Raw genomic sequence first — 18,827 nt, forward strand, 5'->3', positions numbered from 1 at the left:
GAAGGAGTTTCATACATTAGGATTTCTCTAAAATGATTTTAATGAATAAAAAGTTGCTTTTAAATGTCAAATTATCACACATAATTTAGAAATCAAATAGTACAAAAAAGCTTAGTTTTAATAACTATTCTCACTTGCCTGTATGAACTTTATCATTTCTGTGATAAGTTTTAAAGGCATGATTTTGCCCTACTAAAGCCACTGTGAATAACAGCAGCCTCCTTAGAGAAAATGGTAGAATTTAGGAGGAGCCTCTCCATCATTATCAACAGTGCGAAGTCCCTATGAATTTTTGTTGTGAAGGGAATTTCAGAATTGAGCCAGACCTTCAGAATTGTTTACTTTTTTTTGGTCTACATGCACGGCCTGCAGAAATTCCTCAGGCCAGGGGTGGAACCACAGCAGTGACCCAAGTCACAGTAGTGACAACACTGAATCCTTAATGCAGGGAACTCTGAAACTGTTTACATTTTTGAAAATTTCTTTACATCTGAGTTAGAAAGAGATAGCTGTAATCTCATGTCTTGCTTCAGCACTCATTCTGTTATACGTTGTTTTGTTTGAAATGTATAATATGTATCTGAAAAGAGTATTTTAATTGCCTTTTCATATAATAGTGGATATTATACTTAACACTACATCCAAACCCCACAAATGGTGGTTTCCTAATGGTTAGTTGCACTGTGGAATTTGAAAGCCATATCAATAAACTTTTCATATTCTGTTATGTTTAAAAAGAGGGAGAGAACCAAAAAGAAAAAAAAAAAGAGGGAGAGAAAGCATGACTCACTAACTTTAAGAATCTGAATTAGCTAACATTATTTTATTTAGGTTAAGTCTTTGAATTCTTAGGATTTTGCCAAAGTCAGCTAGAAAATGTGTCATGCACTTCAAGCTTTTGAGGAAAAAAAGACATTATAAAATGCCTCAGTTATCAAGAAGGTACTCTCTCTCTCTTTTTTTTTTTTTTTTTTTTTTTTTTTTTTTTGCTGTTTTAGGTCCGAACCCACAGCATATGGAGGTTCCCAAGCTAGGGCTCAAATCGGAACTGTAGCTGCTGCCCTACGCTACAGCCGCAACAACATAGGTAGGATCTGAGCTGCATCTTCGACCTACACCACAGATCATGGCAACACCGGATCCTTAACCCACTGAGCGAGGCCAAGGATTGAACCCTTCATCCTCATGGATCCTAGTCAGGTTCATTAACTGCTGAGCCACAAAAGCAGCATATGGAAGTTCCCTGGCTAGTCCTCAATCGGAGCTGCAGCTGCCAGCCTACCCCACAGCCACAGCAACACCAGATTCTTACCGAGCAGGGCCAGGGATCAAACCCATATCCTCATGGATACTAATTGGGTTTGTTACCACTGAGCTGCAGTGGGAACTCCCAAGAAGTTTAACAAATTTTTGATTATTCACTCTGATTTTCTCTCAGAAATCTTTAATCCCACAACAGCTTCACTGACTACTTGGCACAGATTTGGTCAGTGGTAAATTCACTTCATTTCTAGCTAATTTGTACATAGTATGATAGAATGCTTTTGGTTAACCTATGCCTAAACTAGGTGAGAAAACACACCAACTTCAAAATTCAAAATGTTTCCTAGGCCAAAAAATGGATTTAATAACATATTTCAAGTTTTTGGTTACTCATTCCTCTTTTTCCTTGTATAAGCAGGGCAGTTTGTATATTAAGGACAGATTTTTAAGGATGTTTCTGTGCTAATCTAAATACAATAATCAAAGTTTTGGCCTGTGATTATAAACAATTTAAAAAGTTATGACAGGAGATGCATCTGTGGTTTCCATATTAAGTCTACCAGTTTAGTGATTAGATTTAACTTTTTTTTGTCAAATGTCTTTAGATAAATTGACAGGTGTAGCAGTAACGCAAGTGATTTGCCTATTTTTCTGTCATTAAGCAGATTTTTCAAATTCATTCAGATGAGTCATGCAAGAGACAGACTCATAGTTTCTCTCTGCCCTTTGGGCCCTATTCATGGGATGGTGTATTTGTGGAGCTTGTGAAAGCTTGGATACTTGACACCTGCCCCCTCAAAATGCTCAGGCTTGGCCTTTGTGGTGGGGTGGGGAGGTGCACTGAAGGCAGAGCCCCAACACCCTCCACCTGCTGGGCCATGAACACCACTCTATGGATGGCAACCACTGTGTGAGGTGGTCAAACATCTTTTCACATCTGGCTTATGGCAATTTATATTCTTTCTTTTGTATTTTTTGCATAGCTGTCGTGAACCTGGACAATTCTGTTGTTGACCTGGAGACTCTTCAAGCTCTCTATGAGAATGTGAGTAACAGAATTTTATGTGTGAGTATGTAATCCATACACAGGATTTATTCATTGTGCATCTAGGCTCGTTGCTGTAATGCCCTCTGAGGAAATTTGACACAGGTGCGCTGAATTTACTTACATATACTTTCTAGGGATGTACTGAATAAATATTTGGTATAATTTTTTTAAAATTGTGATTCAAGGAGTTTCCTTGTGGCTCAGCATTGACACTATAGTGGCTCAGTTTGCTGCTGTGGCCCAGGTTCTATCCCTGGCCCAGGAATTTCCTCATGTTGTGGGCATAACCAAAACAAAATTATGATTCAAAACGTGATGTATGTGAGGCCTCTCAGATTCCCTCTTCTGAAATATAATCAATACTTATGCAGAGGTTAATTTGAGAGGAGCATTGTGTGATTCATTCATTTAATCTTCACATGAAAACTATAGGTAGCTACTCTTGTCACCTCATTTTACAGATGAGGAAACTTCGGCAGGAGGGTCCAAATACCTGCTCAAGGCCACACAGTCCTATGCTGTGCCTGGGATTCAATTCGTTCTGACTCTGTTTCTCTAAGCTGTCAGAGTTTACTTCACTGAGTGGCAGGACATCATGACTCTCTTTTAGTAGCACTTTTTCTTAAGAAGTTGGCAGGAAAAGGAGTGAGGTACCAGAGGAGAATGACCAGAGCATGGTGGTCTTGGGAAGTGCAGTCTGGGTGGTGCTGTAAGAAATGGCTTTAGCTAAGGCAGCGCGTTAAATGGCATTGACTCAGCAAAGTAAGAAGGTGATTCTCTTTTCAGTGTTTTTGACTCTACCTAGGAGAAAGACTCCGTGTGTCCCTATTTTTTTCATTTCATTTTGGTTCTTATCTGTGATTTGCCTGGTTTTTAAACCTCTGTGCTCTTTGGCACCTGGTCTTAGTTGGTCCTTGGCTTTTGTGTCAAATCAGGTAACTCATGGCTCTGGGAAGCACACATGGTGGACAGGATCCAGACTGTCTTCCTTGACCACTCCCTTAAGGACATTGTTTGTCCATTCTTGGACTTGGTACTTTTGGAATATATGTCTGTATGGCTTCCTGGTGAGGCTGAGACATTTGTGAGCAAGTATATTCCTGGGGTGCATCACACACAATCCATAGGTGAGTGTAGCATTGGTGCTTGACCTGCACTTGAGCACAGGCATGTAATTCATTAACCAGGGCCGAGAAGGATGGCATGAATGCTTTATTATGTAATGGTTACTACATGCTGGGAAACTGAAAAAAACTGAAGCATTTGGAAGTGCAGAGAGTTTTTATTTCCCTTGAGACTTCCATGCCAACCCTCTCTCAATCAGAAGTGCCATATGGAAGAAACGAGGAAATAGCAGGGAGAGTAATTTCTTCAACAGGTCATAGTGATGTAGATGTTGGTGTACATATAACTAACAATCTAGTGCATTTATTCCATGAACTTATATATGTGTTTATGTATATACATAAAATATGTGGTGTGTGTATTATAGGAAGACACATGAACATTTTATTTTAAGCTGGTATATCCATGTGCAGAAAGATTTCTGACTCTGGACAAACTAGATAGCTACCCAGAATTTCTTACCATCATACTCCATAAAAGAACTCCACCATGGAGTTCTCATTGTGGTTCAGTGGTAACAAACCCAACTGGTATCCATGAGGACGCAGGTTTGATCCCTGGCCTTGTTCAGTGGGTTAAGGATCCAGCATTGCCGTGAGCTGGGGTGTAGGTTGCAGACGTGACTCAGATCTGGTATTGCTGTGGCTGTGGTGTAGCAGGTAGATACAGCTCTGATTCAACTGCTAGCCTGGGAACCTCCATATGCCATGGGTGTGACTCTGAAAAAAAAAGAAGAGGAAGAAGAAGAGGAAAGAAAGTAGAACAAGTATTATCTGGCACTGTTACATTTGTGGTTTTCTTTATATTGATGTGGTTAAATTTGATGGTTCAGACTTTTATTGTGTTAGGAAAACAATCACTTTTTGGTAGGAGTGGTGCACAGTAATACTAGAATTAGGTAGTGATGGGCTAGGTTATTTTGATGCCCATCTTCAGTAGAGGAACTTAAAGCATCCATTATGAATAGTAGTTAATTGTATATACCTTATATACAAGTGGAAGTCATGCTGATTTCTATTAATGTCCATTAAAATACAAGTCCAAAGAAGGCTGAAATATTTTTTTTATCCATGGAAATGTCCGTAACATTTAGATTTAAGTAGTATTGGGCACAGGAACTATTCAGTAAATGTTAAATGAATACATATATGAATTAATGAGTGGAATCTGCAAATAGGCTTGGTTTTAAGACCTCTTTTGGACTTTCTATTATACAGTTTTCAAATACTTTTTTCCAATTCAATGATTGATTCCCATTGTGAGTAAGGATTTATATTGAACATCTATTTGCGCTCTTTTTATTGCTTCTTCGGCATAACTTAAGAGGATTGCATGTCCAAAATGATGAATGGCTCTTTCTAGTAGGTGTGGCAGCCCCATCATCACTTCCTATAACCTGCTCTATACAAAAAGTGATGATAAGCCTAATGTTTAAAACTTTGAAGAAGGTAAATGAGAGTTAAAAAAATTTTTTACATGGTTTTATAATTCTGGGTCATTGAAGAGAGACTACCGGGGACCTGTTGACAGAGAAGACGCTTCAGTTTTTTAGGAATAAATGCTAAGGCAAAAACTGTGACTTTCTGAGTAATAGACAACAGTAGTGGTTGTAGGCTTCCCCAGTTAGGGGATGAATGTGCCTCTAACAAAGCAAGGAACTCCCCCTAAATTAAGAGAAAATGGAAATACATATTCCCGACTAGTGAAAAATGCACTTGTCAGTCCCTTCATTCCACCTGTCTAAGTTCCTCAAAGAGCTATGTATGATCATTTAAAAATCGTGGTATCTGACTTTTAGAAATAGTAATAATTTAATATTTACTGTCCACCAAGCACTGATCTAAGTGCCTTACATGTTATTAATTCACTTATTCCTCCGAGTACCTTACCTCTGACTTGGGAGGAAGTATTTTGGTGAGAAAAGAGGACACTGACCGGAGAGGTTCTCAGATATGAGCTGGGTTTGACCCCCAGCCCCTCCTCTAGAACTGTGCTCCGAAGCATGGAATTTCCTGACTTGCAGGCCACCTGAACAGCATCCTCCAAGAGGAGCTGAGACACACGAGTGGTGGAGAGGACTGGGGTGAAAAGTCAGAAGAACCCCATGCACTTTGCAGCACCACAGTCTGACAGATGTGTGCCTCCAGTGAGGTATTGATGCCTCTTCAGCTTCAATTTCCTCATTCCTAAATAGGTTTCTAATAATTCATAACAACAGCATCAACTTTTTGTCAGCATCAAATGAACGTAAAAAGAATTTTGTAGACCAATACTATGAGGCTTTTTTTTAATAAAAATAAATGTGCGCATAGAATTGAAAATAGCTAAGATTGTCAAACTACAAATGACTATCTCCAAGGCTGGTAGGATTGAAAGTAACAAAGGCTATGTACCATATAAATTTTTTATTATTAAAGTATAGTTGATTTACAGTGTTTCATCAAGTTCTGTTAGACAGCAAAGTGACCCAATCACACTCATTTTCCTGTGCTGTACAGTAGGGTCCCATTGCCCATCCAGTCCAAAAAAAAAAAAAAATGCCCATCCATCGCACTCCCTCCCCATCCCCCCTTGGGAAGCCAAAGTCTGCTCTCCTTGGCCATGATCTGTTTCTGGTTGGTTGGTTTGTTTGTTTGTTTGTTTTAGATAGGATCATCTGTTCCATATTTTAGATTCCACAAATAAGTGATAACATATGGTGTTTGTCTTTTGTTTCTGGCTTACTTCACTTAGTGTGAGAGTCTTTAGTTCCATCCATGTTGCTTGAAATGGCATTAGTTTGTCTCTTTTATGACTGAGTAATATTCCCTTGTATATATGTACCACATCTTCTTAATCCATTCATCTGTCAATGGACATTTAGGTCGTTTCCTTGTCTTAGCTATTGTGAATAGTGCTGCTATGAACATAGGGGTGCATGTATATTTTTCAGTGAAAGTTTTGTCTGGATATATGCCCAGAAGTGGAATTGCTGGATCATACGAGAGCTCTGTAGTTAGTTTTCTGAGGTACCTTCGTACTGTTATCCATAGTGGTCGTACTAATTTACATTCCCACCAACAGTGGAGGAAGGTACCTTTTTCTCTACACCCTCTCTAGCATTTGTTATTTATTGACTTGTTAATGATGGCCATTCTGACCAGTGTGAGGTGGTATCTCATTGTAGTTTTGATATGCATTTCTCTAATAATTAGTGATATTGAGCATTTTTTCATATGCCTGTTAAGCCATCCATATGTCTTTTTTGAAGAAATGTCTATTTAGGTCTTCTGCCCATTTTTTAATTGGGTTTTTGTTGTTGTTGTTGTTGATTTGCATGAGTTGTTTATATATTTTGGAGATTAGGCCCTTGTGTGTGTCACTGTTGGCAAAGATTTTCTCCCATTCTATTTCTATAATGGCTTTCTTTGCTGTGTGAAAGCTTTTGAGTTTGATTTGGTCCCATTCATTTATTTTTGTCTTTATTATCATTATTCTAGGAGGTGGGTCAAACAAGATAAGATGTTACTGTGATTTATATCAAAGACTGTTCTGCCTATGTTTTCCTCTAGGAGTTCTATAGTATCTGGGCTTATATTTAGGTCTTTAATCCTAAAGTTTATTTCTGTATATGGTGTTAGTGTTCCACTTTCATTCTTTTACATGTAGCTTTCCAATTTTCTAAGCACCATTTATTGAAGAGACTATCTTTCTTCCACTGTATGTTCTGTCCTCCTTTGTCATAGATTAGTTGACCATAGGTATTTTCTATCCTGTCCTATTGGCCTATATTTCTGTTTTTGTGCCAATACCATATTGTTTTGATGACTGTAGTTTTGTAGTATTGTCTAAAGTCCAGAAACTTGATTCCTCCATTTTTGTTTTTCTTTTTCAACATTGGTTTGGCAATTTGCTTTTACTGCTATTATTCAGCATAGTTTTGGAAGTCCTACTCACAGCAATCAGAGAAGAAAAAGAAATAAAAATAATCCAAATTGTAAAAGAAGAAGGAAAACTCCCACTGTTTGCAGATGACATGATGCTACAACTTAGAAAACCCTATAGACAGCACCATAAAATTGTTAGAACTCATCAATGAATTTGGCAAAGTTTCAGGATACAAAATTAATACACAGAAATCAATTGCATTTCTATATACTAATAATGAAAGCTCAGAAAGAGAAATCAGAGAAACCATCCCATTTATAATCACATCAAAAAAATAAAATACCTAGGAATAATTCTACCAAAAGAGACAAAAGACCTATACTCTGAAAACTGTAAAATGTTGATGAAAAAAATCAAATATGATACAAACAGATGGAAAGACATACCATGCTCTTGGATTGAAAGAATCAATGTTGTCAAAATGACTGTACCACCCAAGACAATCTACAGATTCAGTGCAATCCCTATCGAATTACCAAAGACATTCTTCACAGAACTAGAACAGAATATTTTAAAATTTGTATGTCCCATGTAAATTAAAACTAGACCTTTCCTTGAGGGTCTGAAGATTTTGCCAAATGAAGCAGAATAAATACCTGTGTATTTATAGGGACCATAAATTAATAGGAGATACTTTTTAAAAATTTCATCAAATTTAGAATGATACCACTTTATTTACAATCATCATTTTAAAGTTTGTATTTTATCTCTGAAATAGTCTCAGAGATGCAATACAGGTGTAGCATGAAGAACTATTCTTTTTCTCTATCATTTATAAATAAATTGTCGGCATTACACTTGATCCTGATCCTCCCTGAACACTAGTGTGTATTTCCTACAACATAGGACACACTTCAGTGTAATACAACCAGCAACATCATGAAGCTGACATTGATCTATTACTGTTATCTAATCCTCAGATCCCAGTCAAGTTTTGCTGGTTTCCTTTATAGATAGAACATCCTTGGGATCTAGTTGTGCTTTCTGTCTTCCTTTCTTTGGGCACGTACCTCTTCTTGCTTTATATTTTTATTATTGTGCATGTCTTGTCTTCCAACTTAAACTGTAAATTCCTTATAACATGAAATAATCATAATAATTACAAATTATTTAATTAAAGAATGACCTGAGAATTGTGTTGTTTTTGCTCTTGGTATGGTTTTATCAATGAAAGAGATGAAAATTGTGGATATCACTGTTTCAGATGCTGAACTTTTTTGAAAGACCAGTGTAGAAACTAATGTTGCTTTCTTTTGCATGTATATTCTTTTTTTTTTTTTTTTGGTCTTTTTAGGGCCACACCCACAGCATATGGAAGTTCCCAGGCTAGGGGTCAATTGGAACTCTGGCTGCCTGCCTATATATACCACAGCCACAGCAACGTGGGATCCAAGCTGCATCTGCAACCTACACCACAGCTCTTGGCAACACCAGATCTTTAACCCACTGAGCAAGGCCAGGGGTCGAACCTGCATCCTCATGGATGCTAGTCAGGTTCATAACCCACTGAGCCACAACAGGATCTCCTAATGTTTCTTTCTTAAATATAATTTCGGACATATTTTTTCAAAGTTTCAGAACTGATAACTACATGAAAAAAAGTTTAATCCTTATCCCAGAAATAGTTCATCAGATTTTTGTGTAATTTTCAAATAATATTTTAAATTCAGTTAGTGACACTTAGGGCAAACTAGATATGTTTGTTTAATTCTCACTGATGTAATTTCAGAAGCCGGTGCCTCAAGAGCACTTGGAGCTAACAGAGGGAGTCCTTCCTTTTTCCAGATGACCTTGAGCCCTTTGAATGTCCAGTGGGCTGACCAGATACTTGAGCTTTCTCTTCTCGGTTGATGATACATACTGCAGTTAACCCCAAACTATGGAACCAGCTGTAATTTATTTTTTTAGTGCACAATGCAAAAGTTTTTCCATGTGTTTTAGTTAATAGCCGTATGTTACCCATGACAGATAAACATGAGGTAGCTGCTATGTGAATGTATATCATGCTGTGCCTTGTCAGGAGTCCAGCCCACTTTACAGATGGATCATAGCCAGATTAAAATAGGCCACAGTTTCATTTCTGCATGACATGAAGATACTCTTCCTGGCCTTATTCTCCTCTCTTACTCAGACCACACAGGGCATAGCAGAAAGAGTGCCCGTATGTTACTAATCCCAAGGGGACTGGGATTGTAGCTGCAGCTTTCATTCATCATCCAATGGGGGCAGCCTAGCAACCCAGTCCAACTGCAGTAGAAGTTCCTGAATGTGAGGGATAGATGAGTGAACGTGCTGTCTGAAATGAGCTGCATGCAGTGAAACAGGCCCGCCGACTGCACCGCCACCCCCTTTACCTGGAGCCCCCCAGCTCATGGGCACATGAAGAGCAGATCATCTGGTTCACATTCACCAGTTGCTCTTCATTTATCACCACCACCTTCTCTTTATCTAAAAAATCCTATGATAACTTCTGTGCCCTCTCCTTGTGTTCAAGGCACTGAGCTCTTCTCACTCTGCACTGGTTTCTTTCATCTCCTTTTTGAAAGCATGTTCAGACAGCCCTCAAAACATAAAGAAAGAAAAATAAAGAGAAATGACTTTCTTCCTTTCAGTATTTCTTTCATTCAAGAGCATTTCTGGACCACTAATTGAATGTCAGCCGTGTGCTCAGATACGCACTGGAGTCATGGTCTGGTGCTCTGTGTCCTGCAGCCCCAAGGAAGTGCAGGGTGGTACCGCCCTTCCTCCATGAACCCCCAGACTGACGGGGGAGGGTCGGGGAGCACCCCTGGGGGAGGGACCCAAGGAGAAGGTCAGTTCTGAGCAGAGAATGGCAGTCTCCAAGGTTTAAAGGCACTAAAGAGGCATCAGCCAGTGGGGAGAAGAAAGTGTGTGCGCAGAGCAAAGTGAGCTCTGGAGAGAATGAGATGTGGAAACTATCAATGGCCAGATTTAGCTAGTATTTTAGGACCATTTAGGAAAATTGGGAAATGTTTCATTTTCCTCTTAATTCTCTCCATTTTTACTTCATGTGTTTTGAGGCTTTCTGCTAGGCCCATACACATTTAGGATTTTGTCCCTCTTTTGAACGATGGTTTTATTATGAAATATTTTTCCTTACTCTGGTGATGCTCTTCATCTTGAAGTTGATTTGTACTGATACTAAAGTAGCCATCCTATTCTTCTGGTACTTACAGTTTATATGGTTTTCTTATTCTATCTTGTTGACAGTGTATATTTGGGTCTTACTTTTTTTTTTCTCTTTGGTTTTTAGGGCTGTACCTGCAGCATATGGGAGTTCCCAGGCTAGGGGTCGAATTGGAGCTACAGCTGCGGGCCACAGCCACAGCAATGCAGGATCCTAGCTACATCTGCAACCTACACCACAGCTCATGGCAACACTGGATCCTTAACCCACTGAGCAAGGCGAGGGATCAAACCCATGTCCTTATAAATACTAGTTGAGTTTGTTACTGCTGAGCCACGATGAGAACTCCCTGGGTCTTGTTTTTTTATCCACTGTGATAACCTCTTCCTTCTTGGAGCATTTAGATTGTTAAACACTTTTTTTGGCTGCGCCTATGGCATGTGGAAATTCCTGGGCCAGGGATCAACCTGTGCCATAGCAGCGACCCAAGCCACTGCAGTGACAACTCCGGATCTTTAACTGGCTGTGACACAAGAGAACTCCTAGATTGTTGACATTGAATGTAATTGTTATTATTGGAGTTAGGGCTGTAATTCTTTGTCCTTTAGCTTTTGGTTCTTCTATTTTCCCCTTTTTTATGTTGGATTAAATATATGTTTTTTTCCTTTGTTTTGCTTTGTTTTGTTTCTTATTTTATTTTTATTGGATTTTTAGGGTACCACTTTGTGTTGCATATTTTTTTATTTCTTTCTCTAAGAATTACAATATACATCCCTAAACTTTCACACTCTGCTTACATGGACTTAATGCTATACAATGTAGAAAACTTAATGATGCCATATACGGCTTTTTACTGTCCTTCCTGCATGGTTAATGTTTTAGTCATCATATAAGCAGCATCTACATACACTTACAACTCTGAAACATCGTTGTAATTTTTGTTTTAAATAATATTATATATTTAAAGAACTTAAATATAGTCTTTTATATTTATCCACATTTTCTCCATTTCTTAATTTTTTCTTTTTTTATTGTGGTAAGAACATTTAACATGAGGGGTACCTTCTTAACAGATTCTGGGTGTGCAATAGTGCATTGTTACCCATAGGCATAGTGGTATATGGTAGATCCATTCATTTTCTGGGCATGTAATTTTGTACATGTGGATTAGCAACTTTTGTTTCCCCTCCGCCAGCCCCTGGCAGCCACCATTCTATTATTTTCTTCCATGAGTTTGACTATCGAAGACACCTCACACAACTGGAGCTATGCAGTCTTTTTCTGTGGCAGCCTCATTTCACTCGGCCTCAGTGTCCCTCCATGTTGTCACAATGTGCAGGAAGAGGTCCTTCTTTCCTAAGGCTGAACAATTTTCCATTCCATATACCTACTGTATTTTCCTCATCTGTTCTTCTGTCACTGGACATTTAGGTTCCTTTCCCATCTTGGCTGTTGTGAATAGTGCTGCAATGAACATCACAGGGCATCATCTCCTTTGAGAACCTAGTTTCAGTTCTTTTGAATAAATGCCCTCAGGTGAGATTCTTGCATCTATTGTAGTTCTATTATTGACATTTTTAGGAACCTTCACACTGTTTTCAATAGCAGCTGCACCTGTGAATCCCAACCAATGGTGTACAAAGTTTCCAGTTTCTCTACATCCTCACTAACACTTGTGTTTAGGGGTTTTGTTTGTTTTTAAGTAATAGTCTAACAGGTGTGAGGTCATATCTCATTTGTTTTTGATCAACAGTTTCCTGACGATTAGTAATGCACATCTTTTTATATACCTGTTGGCCATTTTGTATCTTTTTTGGAAAATGTCTATTCCAATCTTTTTTTTTTTTTTGCTATCGAGTTCTTAGAGTTCCTTATATATTTTAGAAATTAACCCCATATCCAATACATGGTTTACAAATATTATATTCTTATTTGTCTTTTTTTCCCTTTGTTCCTGTCATATACTTGAAGTTATTGCCAAGGCCAATGTCATGAAGCTTTTTCCTGAGTTTTCATCTAGGAATTTGACAGTTTCAAGTATTACGTTTAAGTCTCTAGTCTGTTTTGAGTTGGTTTTGAGTCCAGTTTCATTCTTTTGCGTGTGGATATCCAGTTTTCCAGCAGCACTTGTTGAAGAGACTGTCCTTTCCCCACTGGGAATGCTTGACACCCTTGTTGAAGATTAGTCGATTCTATATGGTGGATTTATTTCTGAGTACTGTGTTCTGTTCCATTGGTCTATATGCCAGTATTACAGAGTTTTAATTACTGTAGCTTCATAATATATTTTGAAATCAGGAGGTGTGATGCCTCCAAATTTGTTCTTTCTCAAGATTGTTTCAGCTGTTTGGTGGGAGTAAGTTGGAAAATGTGTTGTTGAATCTTGTGTTCATAAGGTAAGGAGGAGTCCACCATCCTGCTGACATCACTCGCTTTTCCTTTGTCCCTAAAGATCAAGTTTCCCTTGAGTATTCTTTTCTTTCAACCTGAGAAGTGTTTTTAATATTCTTTAGGTGCAGATTTTTTTTTCTTACTGAATTTTCTTGATTTTATTTACCTTTTATTTATTCATCTTATCCTTTATTTCACTTTGATTTTTGAATGTCATTGTCATTGAATATAGAAATCTGCATTAACATTTTCTTTCTGCATATTAATTATATTCCATTTATCCCTGGCCTCCACTCTATCTCATTGAAACATTATGATATGTCTAGACATTATTTTCTTTGCATGCAGTCTGACTGAGTTTGATGGACTTCTTGATTCTTTCAACTTTCCATCCTTCAACCTTCAAATATGCTTTTCTGCTCTGTTCTCACTTCTCCTGTAACTTCAGTGACATGTATTTTAGACCGTTTAATATTTTAGTGCAGGTTGCTGAGACTCTATTTGAATACTTTTGATATTTTCTTTTTTAATTTTTTAGATGTTTTCTTTTGTCTGTTCATAATATTGGATTCTTTCACTGACAATTTCCTCTGTCATCTTTATTCTGCTACTCAACCCATCCAGTTAAAAAAAGCTTTATTTCCTATATTGCAATTTTTCATCTAGAATTATAATTTGGTTATTTTAAAAATAGTTCTTTTTTAAAATAATTTTTGAGATTCCTTCTCTTTTCATTTACTTTAATGTATTTCCTTTTACATTATGTAGCATAGTTATTACAGCTCTTTTAAAGCCCTTGTCTGATAATTTAAGCACATGAGACATTTTGGTGTTGGTATCTGCTGATTTTATTTTCTTTTGAACAGTGGTCACATTTCCCTGATTTTTTCGTGTATATAGGATAATTTTGTATTGATCTTAGACTATATTGTGTACTGTTTATATATATGTATAATTGTATTCAGTCATTTCTTTTCTGAACAGAAATTAACATTTAAATGAGTTTAGTATTCTCTCTCATGTGAGTTATAGAGTCTGGTTTTTGCTGAAAAAAGAAGTTATTCATTTTTTGGAAGTTCGTGTTCCCCACTATTGTGTTTTTCAAATTGGATTCAGTGAAACACTGTTGTTTTTGTATGTTGTACTTTAAAAAAAGTGTTACATAATCAAATAAATTGGAGGAAATGTTAACTTAAAAAATACAACTGCTCAGAGTCATAATAAAAACGTAAGTAAATGGTGATATTCAGGTGAGGGGCATTTTTAACTGATTCCTTCCTTGAATTAAATTATTAATGGCATGAGAACAATTGAATTGTATAGTTTTGAAAATGTTACCATGGTTCAATTGAAATAAACCTAGATTTTAGAGAAATATATCTGTTACAAAATGCCAAGGAAAATGTCTACTATATAGTATAACTTAATATTGTTACTTTTTACCTGTTAACAAAATAATTGAATATACAGCTTTTAAATTTTTTTCCTGCTCATTCTTCTTTTTACTGTAAGAATTATTACTTGAAAATGTTGTCTTAGCACGTCAGCATCAGAGAGGGATGAATTAATCTCTTTCCCCTTCAGTACATAAGTTAAACATCAGTAACTTAACAGAGTGCCTCTGTCCAACACACTGGAGAATTCCACACATTGGTGCCTCTGAGGGGTGGGCTGAGACACAGAGGAGGCGGAACCAGGAACATCAAGGGTGGTACCCCCAGCTACAGGACTCAGCCCCAACCCCAGAAATTCCAGTAGCATCAGAGGAGGCAGCACATACAATCCTGGGCTTGTGGCTACAGTGGTGCCTGGGCCAACAGGAACTGGACAGCAGTGGCATTGAGCCTGCAACCCTGTCCCTGGAGGTTCATGGAGTCGTGGAGCTTCCCACAACTCTGCCTGCCTTTCTCCCACCTTCCCCCTACCCCAGCCAAGCACTGGTGCCTGTGGAACAGACACCCTTTGACGTGGCAGAGGCATCCACAACTCAGTGTAAAAAGACCTTCTCCAAGACACATTATGTTAAAATTGTCAAAAGTCAATGACAAAGAATTTTAAAGGCAGCCGGGGGGGAAAAGATGGAAACCTACAAAGGAACCTCCATTAGGCCATCAGCAGATTTCTCAACAGAAACCCTACATCAGGAGAGAGTAGAATGATATTCTCAAAACAGTAGAAAGTGTCAGCCAAGAATACTCCATCCAGAAGAGCTGTCCTTCAGGAGAATGGAGATTGCCCGGGGTAGTGTGTATAAATGTAAACATTGTCATTTGAAAGATGGCATTTTAAGTAGGAATTGTAGGAGAGGAGGAGGAGACACTGTGTGGATATTTCAGGGGCAACTTCCTGCCTGAGTTGTGAGAACACCTGATGTACAAAGGCCCCAGCGAAATGGGATAAGGGAGTGGACAATAGTTAGAGGTAATCAGAAATATAGTAAAGTACCACCTCCCCTAAGCCTTCTGGGCCTTCGCACAATTTAGACTCTAAGTAAAATGGGAATTTAATACATGATTTTTATCAGAAGACTCGTGTTTTAGAAAGGAAGCTGATTACCAAAGAGGCAAAATGGAATGTGAGGGACTTTAGGAGGTAAGAAATGATTATGGCTTGGACAACAGTAGAAGCAGTGGAGCTGGTGAGAAATCAGATCGTCAAACTCTGGAATTATTCTGAAGAATAAGTCCATAGAATTTACTGATGGTTTGCATACAGACAGTGGGAAAGAGGAATCAAGGGTGGTCCCAAGGATTTTGGCCTGAACAACAGGGTTGCCTTTAGGTGATAGTAGTTTAGTGAAGGATGGGGAAGGATAAGAATTCTGTTTTGGTCACATTAGGTTTGAGTTACCCATTCATTCATTCAAATGGATATAGGAGTCAAGTGTTTTCAAGGCAGAAGGTGGGACGTGAGGTTCTATTCTATTAATCAGGTCCTATCAGGGGATAGAAGCCTCAGTGATGTAAACAGGGAAGCTTATTATAATGAATGGTTAACCTGTGATAGGAGAGTATAAGGACGGAAATATGATTGTAAATGGTACTCTCTCTGGGCTGAGGGAGAGTACCCAAGCAGGGGTTAGCTCGGAGGGGACACTTTCTCTGGGAGTGCAGGTCCTGATTTATCCAGGCCACACCTGGTTCCCAGTCTCCAGGTGAATGTAAAACAACTTACAGCTTTTGGCCAGGCATGTAGGTTTCAGGATGCCCCAAGGGACACGAAGTCTAGAGTGTGCAGTGTCCATGTTGAGAGATTCCAGGAAACAGAACTCAGGGCACAGGTGAGCCATGGCTGGCTCAGGTACACCATGCATGGGTCCACATAGGTCACTGGGCCTAGACCAGCACTGCAAAACTGCCATGCTCTGTATGCTCTGGTTTGGTACTGTACCTGGGCCAGGGGACCCCCAGTGTCTTCACACACCTACACTGATGATCACCTGTGCAGCAGGAGGAAGAAAAAGCAACACCTGCACAAGGAATCTGGATGAGGAGCCCCCTTCCTCCTGCAGTGCGCCTCCAGCACCTCCTATGGGCAGAGCTCAACACTGTGTTCATAAAAGACAAAATGCTAAGAGGCCCATCCATGTCAAGAATGGATTCAGTGTGGGATAAATTGAGGGCTGAGAGATAGTAACTGGCATGGCCAATAGGGAGGGTTGAGATTTGGGAGGTTTGTTCTTATTTGGCTTGTAATTCACATGTAACTTTTCATTCCTATGATACAAGTCTTGCTCATGTGAAGGTGCCTCTGGAAGAAAATTATAATAATAATAATGCCATTTGCATAGATGAAACTAGAGATTTCTCATACTAAGTGAAGTAAATCAGAAAGAGAAAGACAAATACCATATGATATCACTTATGTGTGGAACCTAAAATATGGCACAAATGAACCTGTCTGCAAAACAGAAACAGATTCACAGACACAGAGAACAGACTCATGGTTGCCAAGGGGGAAGAGGGAGGAAACGGGATGGACAGGAAGTTTGAGATTAGTAGATAAAAACTATTACAACATTTAGAATAGATAAGCAATGAGGTCCTGCTGTACTGCAGAGGGACCTATATCCAGTCTCTTAGGATAGAGAGGATGATGGAAGATAATATGGGGAAAAAGAATGTGTGTGTGTGTGTGTGTGTGTGTGTGTGTGTATACGTATAACTGGGTCACTGTGCTGTACAGCAGAAATTGACACAACACTGTAAATCAACTATACTCAAATAAAAATAAAAGGAAAAAATTGATGTGTGATGCTTGTCCTTGGCTTGGGAAATCCTAGAAAATCTTTCAAACTTTATTATGTTGATAACTGTAATTATTGTCAGGTCTGAAACAGTGTTTGAAAGGTATCTGAATAGAGTATTAATTTTGCCTTTATAGTTTAATAACGGTATTTGAACGTACATTTAAATTTTATCTAGAAAACATAAGCTAATATTTAAACTCAATTTTTGAGGAATGATCTTTTTATTAGCAATTGTTTTTTATTTAATTTTTACTTAAGTATAGTCGGGATACAATATTATATTTGCTTCAGGTATACAAAGCAACAGTCTTATTTGGCATTCCACTACTTAGCCTTGAAAACAATAAACATAGCCACCTGGAATCCTTTGCTATAAATACATGCTCGCTTTTTTCCAGATGCTTTCATGGCATTGGACTTTTTTACAGCAGTTCTGTTTGACCTCTGTGAAACAGATGGAATTACTTGTTATACAACCTTTTTTAGAATGTAATCTTTTTTCTCCCACTGATAGCATATGTCTGGCAGTGAGCTTTTTCTTCTATATGTGAATGAATTTGGGGCAGTTGGCATATCAAAACACAACATAATTTCAAAAACCACAGGTACCACCTGAATCACAGTACCTGTTTCCTGAGAAATTAAAACCCAGTGAATCCACAGAGGTATGTCCTGTTGAATTTTTAAAAGCAGGAATCTTTACAGTTAACTTTGAGTTACTGACTACACTGAATTATGAGAGTAAAATATTTTCAAAAGAAGTATGTAATATATACTAATATGTTAAATATATCTGTAGATTCTCATTGCTAGTATACACTCCCCATATGGCCTATTGAGAAGTGATGGATTAGGCTGAGGGGATGGAGGAGTATTTGAGGCAGATTCTTATTTTCTTTAGTGTGTCAAATATTTAACATCAAGTCAGAAATGTATACGTACTTTAATAAAAAAATTTTAATTAAAAATTTTAAATAAAATAAAAGTGCAAAAAAAAGACATGTATATATAAACTGTCCATGTATAATTGCCAGTTGAATTTTTTTCAAATAATGGTTCAATTTTTCCTTATTCAAGAAACAAACAAACAAACAAAAAAAACCTAAATAATAAGACAGACCCAAACCTTGGAAGTGAATTCTATTAGAAGTTCAATCAAAGAAAAAATATTAAAAAGAAGGGCAGAAAATTCAACATCCCTTTGTAATTCAATAGCTCTAATATAATTAGAAGGAGAAAAAAGCAGGTAAGGTAGAAAGAATTAAAGGTTTAAACTTACACTTCCAAGGATTAGATTTCACAGACATGCCTCATAGTTGTAGTGATCTTTATTTACTGTAGTGGTTGACATACCATGAATTTCAATCTGGAAGAAGGATCATGTACCATGTGTACATGTCACATGGTACAGCATCCTCAGAGGTGTGCACTATATTCCCTTAATGAAAATGGAGGGATGAATGAAAATGATTAACTATTCCTATAACTTCCTAGAGATATTTACTTGATTGATGTTTTAAGCAACATTTAATCAGTAGTTTCTTCAGACAGGTGTGAGAGGATTATTGAATTTTTCCATGGAACTACATTAAAAATCATACTCTTCTATTTCATTGCTTTCTTGAGTTGGTTTTTGGAATCCCTGCAAGTGTGCTCATTTTCAACTATAAAATATG

The 18,827-nt window shown here is 37.9% G+C and overlaps 1 protein-coding gene across 1 annotated transcript in view; it reads left to right on the forward strand.

Annotated features, from left to right (window-relative positions):
• The window catches only part of FMN2 (formin 2), a 296,800-nt gene that overhangs the window by 175,481 nt on the left and 102,492 nt on the right, over positions 1–18,827 (forward strand). The window contains exon 9 of the mRNA XM_047762652.1: positions 2,247–2,308. Within this exon, the coding sequence (XP_047618608.1) occupies positions 2,247–2,308 (62 nt within the window). The remainder of the gene's footprint in view (positions 1–2,246; positions 2,309–18,827) is intronic.

Source organism: Phacochoerus africanus, chromosome 15 (assembly GCF_016906955.1).
Source record: "Phacochoerus africanus isolate WHEZ1 chromosome 15, ROS_Pafr_v1, whole genome shotgun sequence".
Taxonomy (NCBI): domain Eukaryota; kingdom Metazoa; phylum Chordata; class Mammalia; order Artiodactyla; family Suidae; genus Phacochoerus; species Phacochoerus africanus.